This window comes from Sesamum indicum, linkage group LG8 (assembly GCF_000512975.1).
Source record: "Sesamum indicum cultivar Zhongzhi No. 13 linkage group LG8, S_indicum_v1.0, whole genome shotgun sequence".
Lineage (NCBI taxonomy): Eukaryota > Viridiplantae > Streptophyta > Magnoliopsida > Lamiales > Pedaliaceae > Sesamum > Sesamum indicum.
The window spans coordinates 20201864-20215397 of NC_026152.1; the positions used below are offsets into that span (position 1 = coordinate 20201864).

At 38.5% G+C, this 13534-nt stretch overlaps 2 protein-coding genes across 4 annotated transcripts; both read left to right on the forward strand.

Moving 5' to 3' along the window:
• On the forward strand, nt 549-4509 carry LOC105169627 (proline-rich receptor-like protein kinase PERK7). 3 transcript variants are annotated; one of them, XM_011090077.2, is made up of 10 exons: nt 549-619; nt 851-1160; nt 1275-1637; nt 1769-2311; nt 2415-2501; nt 2704-2774; nt 2914-2990; nt 3165-3309; nt 3432-3593; nt 3962-4509. In XM_011090077.2, exons 2-10 carry the CDS (start codon nt 914-916, stop codon nt 4181-4183), a joined length of 1917 nt encoding a protein of 638 aa, XP_011088379.1. In that variant the 5' UTR covers nt 549-619; nt 851-913; the 3' UTR covers nt 4184-4509. The 3 variants fall into 3 exon arrangements, with proteins under 3 accessions (XP_011088379.1, XP_011088376.1, XP_011088377.1); XM_011090074.2 differs by having other exon boundaries at nt 851-1637; XM_011090075.2 differs by having other exon boundaries at nt 611-697; nt 851-1637.
• On the forward strand, nt 5605-13519 carry LOC105169628 (coatomer subunit gamma-2). The gene is made up of 18 exons (XM_011090080.2): nt 5605-5892; nt 6552-6649; nt 6747-6797; nt 7610-7723; nt 7823-8023; nt 8105-8206; nt 8993-9100; nt 9193-9426; nt 10458-10708; nt 10839-11010; nt 11111-11266; nt 11345-11395; nt 11515-11652; nt 11761-11964; nt 12071-12202; nt 12285-12458; nt 12775-13014; nt 13286-13519. Exons 1-18 carry the CDS (start codon nt 5847-5849, stop codon nt 13478-13480), a joined length of 2667 nt encoding a protein of 888 aa, XP_011088382.1. The 5' UTR covers nt 5605-5846; the 3' UTR covers nt 13481-13519.

Below are 13534 nucleotides of genomic sequence, written 5' to 3' on the forward strand. Positions count from 1 at the left end.
TTTGCCATATACACTTATTTCTATAAATATAAATAATTAATTATATATATTTTTTTTATATTTATGACTATTTCATTATTTTTTTTATGTGCATACATACTTATTATTGATTTTGCTTAGGGGGTCCTATAAATGTTAGATTCATTGAAGTTAATAAATCTATTACAACTGCTATGCTATGTGATTGGTGCAATGGTTCAATCAAATTTAATTTGTATACGAGTTCTCCTAAAATCTAACATGCGCATCTGATTGTCATAAAAACCTTTGCACAACCAACCAAGTCTAGAAAGTTTAGGACTGAATTGAAATGGCATATATGTTGACGTGGAGATGAAAATGTATATGATTGTGCATATATGTCAAAATTAATTTAATGAGACCAAAACCAGCACCTCCATACCCTAAATTGTAAATTTTGTTTAAGCAATAGAGAAGTACCACATAAAAGAAAAAGGCTAAAAATAGAAAAGTGGAATATAATTAAATTAGCGTATTTGTAGGAGAATTAGGAGGATGTAAAGCCGGGAATAGTTTCCTTTGCCCAAAACAAATTCCATGCATCATCTTTCTTTCTTTGCCACCTTTTCAGAAATCCGCCCCTGCCCTTCTCCTAAAGGTAATCTATCTCTTCCCCTTTCTCCTCTCCCCCAATTACGTTCCGATCCTTTTTCTTGGATCAATTACAGATACGTATGTACGTACTACTACTCTTTTCTTTAATTCATGAATGATGGTTTGTGTTTGGTGTTTTGATTTTGTTTTAATTTGTTTGAGGTGAATGAATGGTTGCTAGCTAGCTCACAACTTCACCAAACATTTTGCTAATTAAATCTTCCATCCTCATCAGGGTTCCTTGTAACTGGGAGAACGGTAGGGACGCGAGCTTCTTTTGCGGCCTTGACTTTTGAGAATGTCGTCTTCTTCGCCAGACGACTCGCAATCGTCTGGTACTTCTAATTCTCCACCACCTCCTTCCTCCTCGGATTCCTCGCCGCCGCCCCCCTCTTCACCGCCTCCTCCATCATCATCATCGCCGCCTCCGCCATCAAATGACGCTAGTTCATCACCACCACCTCCACCTCCGGATGGTAGCTCATCATCATCATCACCTCCACCTCCGGACGGTGGTAGTTCATCATCACCCCCTCCACCAGACGGTAGTACCTCCCCTTCACCACCTCCACCGTCGCAGGATGATGGTTCATCACCACCACCTCCGCCTTCGGACTCAACTGACAATTCTTCTAACTCTCCTCCTCCTCCTCCTCCAGATGAAAATTCGTCTAATTCGCCACCTTCAAAGAACAACAACAACGACGATGATGGCAACAACAATAAATCTCCATCTCCGCACAGGTCGTCGAATGGACATTCATCTGGACACAGCGCACCAGCACCACATGCCCTATCTCGATCTGAATCTTCTTCAAGGGGAACAGCAGGACGCGGATTACCAGATTCATCGAGTGATGGTTCCAGCAATCAGACGGCTATCATAGTTGGAGCAGCTGTTGGTGCCGGAGTACTACTTCTCATTATGATTATCATCTTGGTGGCTTGTACTCGGAGGAGGAAACGAAGAGACGACGACGACGACATCAAATACTACAGAGACAACTCTCGTGGAAATGGAAGTACGCTCTAAATTAATTACTCTGTTTCAATATATATTATTTAGTCTAATTCATTTCCTTCATTTAATTAATTAGCTTTCACAACAAGGTTTAATTGAATAAAAACATTATAATTAATTTTCATCACGTAGATAATTACTTCGGTCAAAACTGGGCCAACAATGGCCCCCCAAACGACCACATGGTGAAGATGCCGCCGCCGCCTCAGCCAGCCAGTGCGGCAGTGAGCTCGGAATACGGATGGATGGCGGCTCCGCCTCCGCCACCTCCGATGATGAGCAGCAGCGAGATGAGTTCCGCCGGCTTTTCGGGTCCACATCAAGCCGCACTGCCACCTCCTCACCCTGCAGTGGCCCTGGGTTTCAACCAAAGCAGCTTCACTTATGAAGGGTTAGCGGCGGCAACGTGTGGATTCTCACAGGCAAATCTGCTGGGGCAGGGGGGCTTTGGTTATGTACACAAGGGAGTGCTGCCCAACGGGAAGGAAATAGCTGTGAAGAGCCTGAAAATGAATAGCGGGCAGGGTGAGCGGGAGTTTCAGGCGGAGGTAGATATTATCAGCCGAGTGCATCACCGGCACCTGGTGTCCTTGGTCGGGCATTGCATTGCGGGATCTCAAAGGCTGTTGGTTTACGAGTTTGTGCCCAATGGCACTCTTGAATATCACCTTCATGGTACGTAATTAATGCTTCAGCTCCTACCTACTTCTACTTGATTATATAACTTTAATTAGTATGAAAAATTACATATATAATTAAAACATATATACTGATACAGGAGCTGGTCGTCCTGTCATGGATTGGCCTACCAGACTTAGAATTGCTCTTGGATCTGCTAAAGGATTCGCTTACCTTCATGAGGACTGTAAGTAATTTCTCAATCATCCTTCTTAACCCCATCTCCTTTGATTCTTTGTTTGTACATGTGGATGTATATGTAAAAATATAATAGAACATGCAGTAAGAATTTCATAGAAAATCCAATCCGCTTATAATCCCCATCTCCTTTGTTTCTTCTTTCTGTTTTTCGTTTTTTCGTGAAATCTCTAATCCTGTTTGTTAATCAGGTCATCCCCGCATTATCCATCGAGATATTAAAGCTGCAAATATTTTGCTAGATCAAAATTTCGATGCAAAGGTAGACTACGCGTGTGTCCTACTAGCTAATGCATATTTTTATTTAATTCTTCTTTTTATTTCCCAGTTTAGTAATTATAATGTCATTTAATTTATTTATTGTTTATTTTATACACTCTTCTAATTTAAATTGCATGCAGGTGGCTGATTTTGGATTGGCTAAACTTTCTTCAGACAACCACACCCATGTTTCAACTCGTATCATGGGAACATTTGGGTAAGACGCTGGCCAATATCATTTTTTCATTCACATGCAAATTACAAAAACTATATCTAATCGATGACAATTCAAAATCCGGGTTCATGTATCTTGGAATATATGATCAATTAAGGGATCACCGTTGTGTTAATTAATTATTGATCTATTCCTACAAATGTAATCAAAATGTAGGTACTTGGCGCCTGAATATGCTTCCAGCGGCAAGCTCACTGAGAAGTCCGATGTCTACTCATACGGAATCATGCTTTTGGAACTCATAACTGGACGTCGTCCTATTGACCTCACCAACGATGATGAAGACAGTTTAGTTGATTGGGTATATATTCATACCATTTTCTACATTATAAATACTTATTAATTACTAATAATTGAGATACATTGTGTACCGTGCTAATATACGTTTATTTTAAATCAAACATCGTGATGATCTACATACAGGCTAGGCCTATTCTGATTCAAGTTACTGACGGAGGAAGCTACCATGCGTTGGTGGATCCACGACTTGGGGACAACTATGATCCCCAGGAGATGCTTCGCATGGTGCATTGTGCTGCTGCTTCTATTAGGCATTCCGCAAGGAGACGTCCTAAAATGAGTCAGGTAATTTGAATTTTACTCAACTATAATTGAGATACATTGTGTACCGTGCTAATATACGTTTATTTTAAATCAAACATCGTGATGATCTACATACAGGCTAGGCCTATTCTGATTCAAGTTACTGACGGAGGAAGCTACCATGCGTTGGTGGATCCACGACTTGGGGACAACTATGATCCCCAGGAGATGCTTCGCATGGTGCATTGTGCTGCTGCTTCTATTAGGCATTCCGCAAGGAGACGTCCTAAAATGAGTCAGGTAATTTTAATTTTAATCAACTATATATATATATATATATATATACACCTCTTTTTAATTTTTTTTTTTTTATATATGATGGATCCAACTTGACGATATTTTACATGTAGATTGTACGTGCCCTCGAAGGTGATGTTTCTCTGGATGACTTTATAAATGTGGAAGGGAAGGGGGCACAAAGCGCGATGTTAGGGTCGAGCAGTAGCTCCGACTACGACGTGAGAAGGGTTGGAAAGAACGGGGTGTTGTCGAGCCAAGAGTTCACGAGCAGCGAAGACGGAAATTCACAAGAAATACGGTCCAACCAAGGCGGGCGGAACCGTACCCCTTGATTATTGTCGGGAAAAAATTAATTTGTGTTTGTACACTACTAAGTATGGTGAAAAAGTACACCATAGGAGGAAAAAAAGGGCTTTCCATCATTGAAATGTTTGGTAAGAGTAGATGCAGGATCCATGATGGTGAAGGCACGTATGTACGTCACGCAAATGTACTCATGATACTTCCGCAAATTGTAGAGTCAAAGGTTTTTAATACCTTGCCATACAATGTTGTTTGTAATATCTTCATAACTTTGTAGCATGTCTTGGTTACTGATGAATATGTGGACTGTGAGATTGTTGTATTTGTTATATATATACTAATGTGTGTAAATGGAGCACGCGCGTTTCATGATGATTGTATCAGTGTGATGGGATATATTGTGACGTAGGCAGCTGATCGAGATAGAGGGTTGAGATATATTGTCGTAGTAATATTTTCGTTCTGCGATTGGAGATTTAGGAACTGGGACAATGTTTATTCCATGTCAGGTAGGGAAGGAGATGGATTCTTTAGGCCTTGTGTTCAGTTGTTGTAATTAAATCAAATTAAAATGAATTTCGATATGGTATATATATTTCAAAGTCCACATTTGTATATACTTTTTCATAAATATTTAATAGGGGTCAACTATGTTCATTTACGTATTTCAAAATGTATCATTACCAAAGAGTTATTGTGATACTTTTTTGGTATTGAAAAAATTATCAATTTTAGTCTAGTCACATAATTGTTCAAATCCAAGTATGTAAATGACACAATATGACATAGAAGTTAATTGATGATAAAAATGGCCGACTAGCATTCAGAACTATACAAACTCTTTCGATATCTTCTGCCATTTCAAGAAGTCACATCCTCACCCATCATTTTAAAAATTCACATCTTTTTTTACCAGGATCAAATCTATTTAAATGATCTTGACACTCCTATGAGTACTGACTTAATTAAATATAAAAAAAGTATTATTGGGATCTACTTAATGCTCCCCGATCTGAAAATATACAATTTAAAACCAATTTAGAAATCAAACTAACACGAGTTAAAAGATCAACTTCATTTTATTTACCTCTATTGTGTATCAATTTGGCACAACAGTTTATCAATAGAGTTTAAAGGTTGAAGATTTTTCATTCTTTTGAAACAGTGATAATTGAAGTTTGAAAAAGAAATTAGTTGGGGATCACAATATAACGCTGCCAAAAGGGAACAGTACAAAGCTGTGCCTGGATTGGGGGCCGGTGGTCGAATAGGATATGACTGTAATTTTAATTTTCTTGATTTTTTTTTTCTTTTCATTTCTTAGAGAGAGAGAGAGAGAGAGAGAGAGAGGGGTTGATATTTAATTACTTACCCTAAATAACTGGCAAGCCGGTCGGTGCCTTACAACAGGAGCTTAATTGAGTGCATAGACTAATTTACCCCTTCGCTAGAGATGATCGTTCTGTAGCCCGATAACCCCACCTTCGAAAACCTTGAGTTGTACGTTAAGCTATAACTGGGGACTGGGAACTCAAGAAGAGAAACAGGTTACAGGAGAGATCTGCACTCCACTTCACTCTTATAAACATAAAGGAAAATAGTTTGGAGATCTGCGAATTCTCCACTAATCATACACGCAACTATTTGTTTTATCGACGCCTTCTCAGTTGATTGCAAACAGATCTCTGTACAATGGCGCAGCCGCTTGTGAAGAAAGACGATGATCGCGATGAAGAAGGTGCGTTTCTTGACTTTTGTTGTTTCTTGTTCCATGTTTTCGAATCATAATGAAATTGCTCGATCGATGTAATCGCGTTTGGTTTTACGTTTTGGATTCGCCTAATTTAAGTTCAATTTCAGATCTGCGGTTTTGGTTTGGATTGGAAGTACGGAATGAATGAAATAGATGAATTAGAAGTTAGGAATCTAATGAGTTGACCTATCAGCGTATGAGATTCGTACTCTAGTTATGTTACGCTGGACAATTAGATGATTTGGATGATTTGCTCCTGTTTGGTGTTGCGAATATCACACTTCATCCTTGGTTTGTGCAATTTGTATGATTAATTTCAATTGATGTTCGGATTTACATTTTTGTTTTTCATGATGTTTATTCAGTTTTTCTTCACTGCTGTTTCAAAATACATGATATGGTTGTGTTGCCACTGCTTAGAAACCATGAGGCTATAAATAGTTTCATATGACTAGTAATTGTTATAGGATTTCGATAAAGAATTGGAAAGATAATGGTGTAACACATATATATGATTGGTTGGGATTCCATTCTGATGGAACATTCAGATTTGGATTACATCGGTTCTGTAAGAGATTTAGGATAAACTGTTCATTTGGTTTCTTAGTTCTTAATATTTGCTGACGAACTTGTTACATCTGCAGCGGATTACTCTCCATTTTTGGGGATTGAGAAGGGTGCAGTATTACAGGAAGCTAGGGTTTTTCATGACCCTCAGCTGGATGCAAGGAGATGTTCACAGGTATTTGCCTGTTATGTCAAATGTATAGTAGTTTTTAGCTTTATGTTTATTTGACTATCTTGAATAACGATTAACTATCTAATTTTTTCCATTTTAGGTCATCACAAAGCTTCTGTATCTTCTGAATCAGGGTGAAACATTGACAAAGGTCAGACATTGATGATGTTACTATCTCTATGTCTGTTGCTCTCTCAATCAAACACGGGTGCACAACAAACCAGCTTGTTCATGTACACACACATTGATGCACACTCTGAATGTCACGTGGAACATAAATTGCAGACACCAATATGTAATGCACATGATGACTATGTATCCACAGCATGTTTAGCTAGCGGACACACCTTATGGGCCTCAGCCTTGCTGAGCTGATAGACGTGGTTGAAATAGTTGAGATGTCATCAACTATAATGGCAACTTATCATGACTGCAGCAGGCCTGTGAAGATTGAAATGTTGAATTACTTTCAGTTTTTCCAGTGGAGCTATTTGTAGCATCCAGAGAGATTTTTGTGAGGTCTTAACATGTTTTAATCATAATATATATTGACTCATTCAGTTTTCATGATATTCTATTTAATGTTTCTTGCATGTCCACTTGTGAGTGCACTGGGCTTCTTATTGTTGACTGGGTTTATTATAGTGTTTTTTTTATTCTGTTTCTTGTTATTTGTATTTATGATCCTGGTGATGCATTTGGTTACAACATGGTGTGTACAGGCAACACTTGAAAGACAGTTCATTATTGAACTTGTAACATGACTGTAGTAAAACAGTCTTCGAACTTGTGTTTAGCAGACTGTTCCTTTTAGAGCATTTCCTAGTAAGCTTACATCAATAGATGTTTTTGTAACAGATTTCCGGGTTTCTATTTTCCTTGTTGCATAGAGAAGTGACAGCCCTTACGTTTTGATTTATTTTCTAGTTAAGATATTATTAACGCATTTAAGCTGATTTCTAGATTGAAGCTACAGAAGTATTCTTTGCTGTTACGAAGCTGTTTCAGTCCAAAGATATTGGTTTGAGAAGGATGGTGTATCTCATGATAAAGGAGCTTTCTCCCTCTGCAGATGAGGTAACTTAGGCATTCATTTTCCTTCTTTTCATTATTACTGATTCTAATTTGTTTCCCTATGCGGTTGATGCTGAACTCTTTTATTTTATTATTATAAAGGTTATCATTGTCACAAGCTCCCTTATGAAGGACATGAATAGCCGCACTGACCTGTTTCGAGCAAATGCTATTCGTGTTCTTTGCCGGATTACTGATGGGACACTTTTGGCCCAAATTGAGAGGTACCTGAAGCAGGCTATTGTGGACAAAAATCCTGTGGTCGCAAGTGCTGCACTTGTGAGTGGTATCCATCTTCTACAGGTACTTTCTGATGTTTGTGGAATTGTGTGTTTTGTGGCTAATTGATATTCGTGAAGTGTTAATGTATGAGCATTTTCATAGACAAATCCAGAGATAGTCAAAAGATGGAGCAATGAAGTACAAGAAGCTGTTCAGTCTCGCGCTGCACTTGTACAGTTCCATGCACTTGCTCTGCTGCACCAGGTAAATGGTTTTGTTGCCCGCTAGGATGTGATCGAATCGCTTCGACCATTCTAATGTATAATCTACTCCGGTTACAGATTCTATCCTTGCTCTCAGAGCTTCTTTCTGTTTCAAGTCAAATGTAGTGAACTGCACCCTATATTGTGCAAGCATAGTTGTCGTCTCAATGGCACCAATATGGAGCTGCAATAATTATGGAATTTCATAGCAATTGTCTTCTGCACACTATATCTCAAGAAATTTTATTAATGGGTTCTATGGATTCAGCTTGGTAATTTGTTGTCTGGTTTAGAATCAAAATGGCATGAACTGTTTGCGTGTTCTTTGTTTGTGACAGGACTACGATTGGCATAGTTTTATCTATGTTCTTCTTGTTTGTGAATAAAATAAGAGTCTTCTGCCCTGTTAAAGTAGAAAGTGTGTTTGAAATATAGCAAAGGTGTAGCATTTGAGCTAGATGCCTGAACCAGGCCTCCTGTGATGGTCTGATTGCTTATTGGAATCATGTACTAATTCATTCTGTTAGGCTCTGCATGTATTTTTGTTACCTTATCAAGGACTTGAGGAGGAAACTGACCCTTGTAAATTGATTACTCACTATATTTTTGTGGCATCTTTCTTCTGTTTGTTTGTCAATTTCTGAATGTTTAAATTGTTCCATCTAATGTAGCATGTCTTCTGCATAAATTTTGGTTGATAACTGGTGTTCTTCGTGGAGTATTTTCTTGCACAGAAGGCCTTGAACTTATTTGGTTGTATTGACATGTTGTATTTATGAGCTTGCAGATACGGCAAAACGACCGTTTAGCTGTCAACAAGTTGGTTGCCAGCTTGACTAAGGGGACTGTTCGTTCTCCTTTAGCTCAATGCCTTTTGATTCGCTACATTAGTCAGGTGTGTAAAGTTTAACTTGATGCTTGCAGGCTGTGGGTGTGGGCTGGGTTGCTTTCAAGTACTGATAGAGCAGTTGTTCATTGATATGAAAGGTTATCAAAGAATCAAGTTTTAATAGCCAAGCTGGAGAACGGCCGTTCTACGACTATCTCGAGGGTTGTCTGCGTCACAAAGCTGAAGTGGTTATCTTTGAAGCAGCTCGCGCGATCACAGAGTTGAGCAATGTGACTACCAGAGAGCTGACTCCTGCCATAACTGTTTTACAGCTTTTCTTAAGTTCTTCCAAGCCAGTGCTAAGATTTGCTGCTCTCCGGACTTTGAATAAGGTTGGTGGTCCTACAGTGATTTGATATTCTCGCTTTCGAATGACTTGCTGATTTTGTAGCATAGGTGATGATGCTTTCCTTTGATTTTGTTTTTCTTAGCATATGTTGATCCTTGGTTTCTCCCTCTGCAAGTTTTGAAATTAATCTATCTTCAGTCTGGAGTGTTTTTCTTTATATGAAGACACTGGAAAGTGAACATTTAAATGCTTTTTTATGTGAGTTAGACATGAACTACTAAAGGATCCACAAAAGCTGCAGTTTCCACTATTTATTGTCTAGTTGCTCCCCATTAGGTTCTCACACCAGCCAATAGCTGTGGCACACTTGACTTCAGAAGTCTGTTAGAGCATTTCCTGGTGTTCTGATTTATCTTTCCAGAAACTCTATGGTAAAGCATTAAAATTTATATGCACACATCTCCAACCTCTTTTTGACGGCACAAATATATTATTTTATGTGCAATTTTGACTTTGGTCTTAGTTGTTATATGCTTAATGTAATTTGATGATTTTGTCCAGCAGAATGGCTTGGTCTTAACAGAATTTCATCTACATTTTGGTTTAAGAATGTAGAGCCTAGCTCGAACATATAGGATTATTTTATGTAACAAAGTGAGCTTGAACAACAGAGATCAGCTTAAGCAATTACACCCTTAAACTATGTTAACTACATTGCTTGTCATTTCCAAATACATGATGGTTTAAGTTTTCTTAACTTTGTAATTTCTGTAATTTCAATATTGATACATACTAAAAAATGAATACTTAACATATATGCTCTATGACTTTTTTCTAACTAGAAGGATTTTTGTATTATTTTTAGATCCTAACATGAGTTTTACGGCCAGTTTTTCATAAAAACTAGGGATGTGGTGCTACTTATTGAACTGCTATTGCTCATAGGCTGTATTTATAAGTTTACTGTTTGACTATTTAATTCAAGTTTTCACTTCTTTACTCCTGTTCTTAATTTCCACTCATTCTGCCTGTCCTTTGCAACCAAGTGAGTCACTCGTTTTCATTTGCATGCAGGTGGCAATGACACATCCCATGGCTGTAACCAATTGTAATATAGACATGGAGAGCTTGATTTCAGATCAGAATAGAAGTATAGCAACTCTTGCCATTACTACTCTGCTGAAAACAGGAAATGAATCTAGTGTTGATCGCTTGATGAAACAGATCACTAATTTTATGTCTGATATTGCTGATGAATTCAAGATTGTTGTGGTGGAAGCAATAAGATCATTGTGTTTGAAGTTCCCCCTCAAGTACAGATCTCTGTGAGTAGTGGAGTCTTCCCTTGGAATAATAGATTTTTAACTTCTCCTCGGGTCTTTTATCAGTGTTATTTCCATTTCATATTATTTTGAAATAAATGTCTAACTCGGGTTTTGCCTTTCGGTTCCTCAGGATGAATTTCTTAAGCAATATCTTGAGAGAAGAGGGTGGATTTGAGTATAAAAAGGCAATTGTTGATTCAATTGTGATCTTAATTAGAGATATTCCAGATGCCAAAGAAAGTGGATTGCTGCACTTGTGTGAATTCATTGAGGATTGTGAATTCACTTATCTTTCCACCCAGGTTTTCTTTTATCTTCTTGATACCATTTCTTTTATCTGTAGGCTACTCTTGCCTGGTGCATGCTAGTTTGGCTCAGTTGTGCTGAATTGACTTGTGTTAGATACTTCACTTTCTTGGAAACGAGGGACCCAAGACCTCAGATCCCAGTAAATATATCCGATATATCTACAATCGGGTGATACTTGAGAATGCCACTGTTCGAGCCAGTGCTGTCAGTACACTAGCAAAGTTTGGTGCCATGGTTGACTCATTGAAAGTAAGACTGCATCTCTCAAGTCATTGTTGAAATCTTGAGTTACTAAGCATAACAAATCGAATACTCTCTTTCTTGCAGCCCCGCATATTTGTTTTATTAAGGCGTTGCGTATTTGATAATGATGATGAGGTCCGTTTTAAGTCCATTATGCTTTAACCTGTATATAAGTTCTAAATTATGTGTTGCTAATTCATTTTCAAATTATAAAATTTTACTTGATGAAACTGATTTGTATCTCTTCTTTCCAGGTTCGAGACAGAGCCACACTATACTTGAATACCCTCGGAGATGGTTCAGTTGCTGAAACTGAGAAAGATGTTAAGGAATTTTTGTTTGGTTCGCTTGATATTCCACTGACAAATATGGAAACTAGTCTGAAAAACTATGTAAGTGATTGAAGCTAATTTGGTGTTTATCTTAGGGTTGTATTGTGTTGGTGTCTCTATCCTAATGTACCGCTTGAAGCCTCAGTCTAATTTGTTTCTTTGGAACAGATACAGGATCCTACAGAAGAGCCTTTCGATATTAATTCTGTACCCAAAGAGGTAAAGTCTCAGTCTCTAGCAGAGAAGAAAGCCCCGGGTAAAAAGCCAGCTGCTTCAAGTACACCAGCTGCTGCACCCACCTCTGCAGCTGATGCTTATGAAAGACTTCTATCCTCTATCCCTGAATTTGCTAGTTTTGGGAAGCTTTTCAAGGTTTGTGGATGATCGTTTTCACCATTTCAGTTCTTGTATGATTCATTCTCGTAAGGGTCTCGTTGGTGAGGTAATGAATTCATTTTATTGCATTTGAATTTGTCAGTCATCAATCCCGGTGGAGCTTACGGAAGCAGAAACTGAATATTCAGTCAATGTTGTCAAGCACATATATGACAGCCACGTGGTCTTCCAGTATAATTGTACCAACACAATACCAGAACAGCTACTTGAAAATGTAAAGGCTCTATCTTCAGAAGCATTTGTTTCCTTGGCCTTGGTTTGAGGATTCTGTTTCTTAATTGCTTTCCTGGTTTTAGGTGACTGTTATTGTGGATGCTTCTGATGCCGAGGAGTTCTCTGAAGTAGGGACCAAACCGTTAAGATCTCTCCCTTATGATACGCCAGGACAAACATTTGTGGCCTTTGAGAAACCCGAAGGTGTCCCGGCAGTTGGGAAATTCTCAAATGTATTGAGGTTTACCGTAAAAGAGGTAGTTCCTCGTAGCTATTTCTGTAAATCCATCATATGCTATGTGAAATGTCTGAAATTACTCCCCTTAACTTTTAAGAAATTTCTGATTCAACAATGATCTATATGCTACTCCATAATTGCTTTGTTTCTTGGACCTTCGGCGAAGATGTTTTGCAATACATAAGAAATGGTCATGGAGACGGATGAATGATGAATATTTGTTTTTTACTTGCAATCATTCATATGAAATTCTGGTTTTGTTACTCTAAAGGATACTGACATTGCGTTCATGGTCTTTTCTTTTAATTGTTTAATCGCTGTTTAAATTGTGGTAGGTTGATCCCACTACTGGTGAGGCTGAAGATGATGGTGTGGAAGATGAATACCAGCTTGAGGATTTCGAAGTTGTTGCTGCGGATTATATTCTTAAAGTTGGGGTCTCTAACTTTAAGAATGCATGGGAAAGCTTGGGCCCTGATGGTGAGCGCATAGATGAATATGGTCTTGGGCCTAGAGAAAGCCTGGCAGAAGCTGTCAGTACTGTTATCAATCTTCTTGGCATGCAACCTTGTGAGGTTAGTGCTTCTCGTCCAAGTGCTTGTGAGATATAAGGCTTTCCTTTGTTGTTGAAGCTTGGAGATTGTGGGCACTAATTTTCATAGTAATACTTGGAACAAATTGAGATTGTGTGTGCTAATATATCTATTATTAGGAAAAAGATTTCTATCAGTACACGCATTTTTGCCAATACATTTGACAACACTATGTAGTTATTCTCATATCTTCTTGGAATCACCATTTCCCGTTTGGGAGTAAACTGAAATCTCTAACCCATTTGTTTTCCAGGGTACCGAGGTGGTCCCAAGCAACTCAAGATCACATACATGTTTATTATCGGGCATATACATAGGAAACGTGAAGGTGCTTGTTCGGTTGTCATTCGGAATTGATGGGGCGAAAGAGGTGGCAATGAAGTTGGCGGTGAGATCTGAGAATGAGAATGTTAGTGAAGCAATTCATGAAATAGTTGCTAGTGGGTAGGTTCTCTATTCCCCCCCCCCCCCCCCCCCCCCCCCTCGTCTTTTTTTTTTGTGG

Coding starts and splice junctions, on each gene's coding strand:
- LOC105169627 (XM_011090074.2), top strand. CDS start 914: ATGTCGTCTTCTTCGCCAGACGACTCGCAATCGTCTGGTACTTCTAAT. Junction 2,991..3,164: donor CGTATCATGGGAACATTTGG/GTAAGACGCTGG, acceptor ATCAAAATGTAG/GTACTTGGCGCCTGAATATG. Junction 3,594..3,961: donor GACGTCCTAAAATGAGTCAG/GTAATTTGAATT, acceptor TTTTACATGTAG/ATTGTACGTGCCCTCGAAGG.
- LOC105169628 (XM_011090080.2), top strand. CDS start 5,847: ATGGCGCAGCCGCTTGTGAAGAAAGACGATGATCGCGATGAAGAAG. Junction 5,893..6,551: donor CGATGATCGCGATGAAGAAG/GTGCGTTTCTTG, acceptor TTACATCTGCAG/CGGATTACTCTCCATTTTTG. Junction 7,724..7,822: donor TTTCTCCCTCTGCAGATGAG/GTAACTTAGGCA, acceptor ATTATTATAAAG/GTTATCATTGTCACAAGCTC.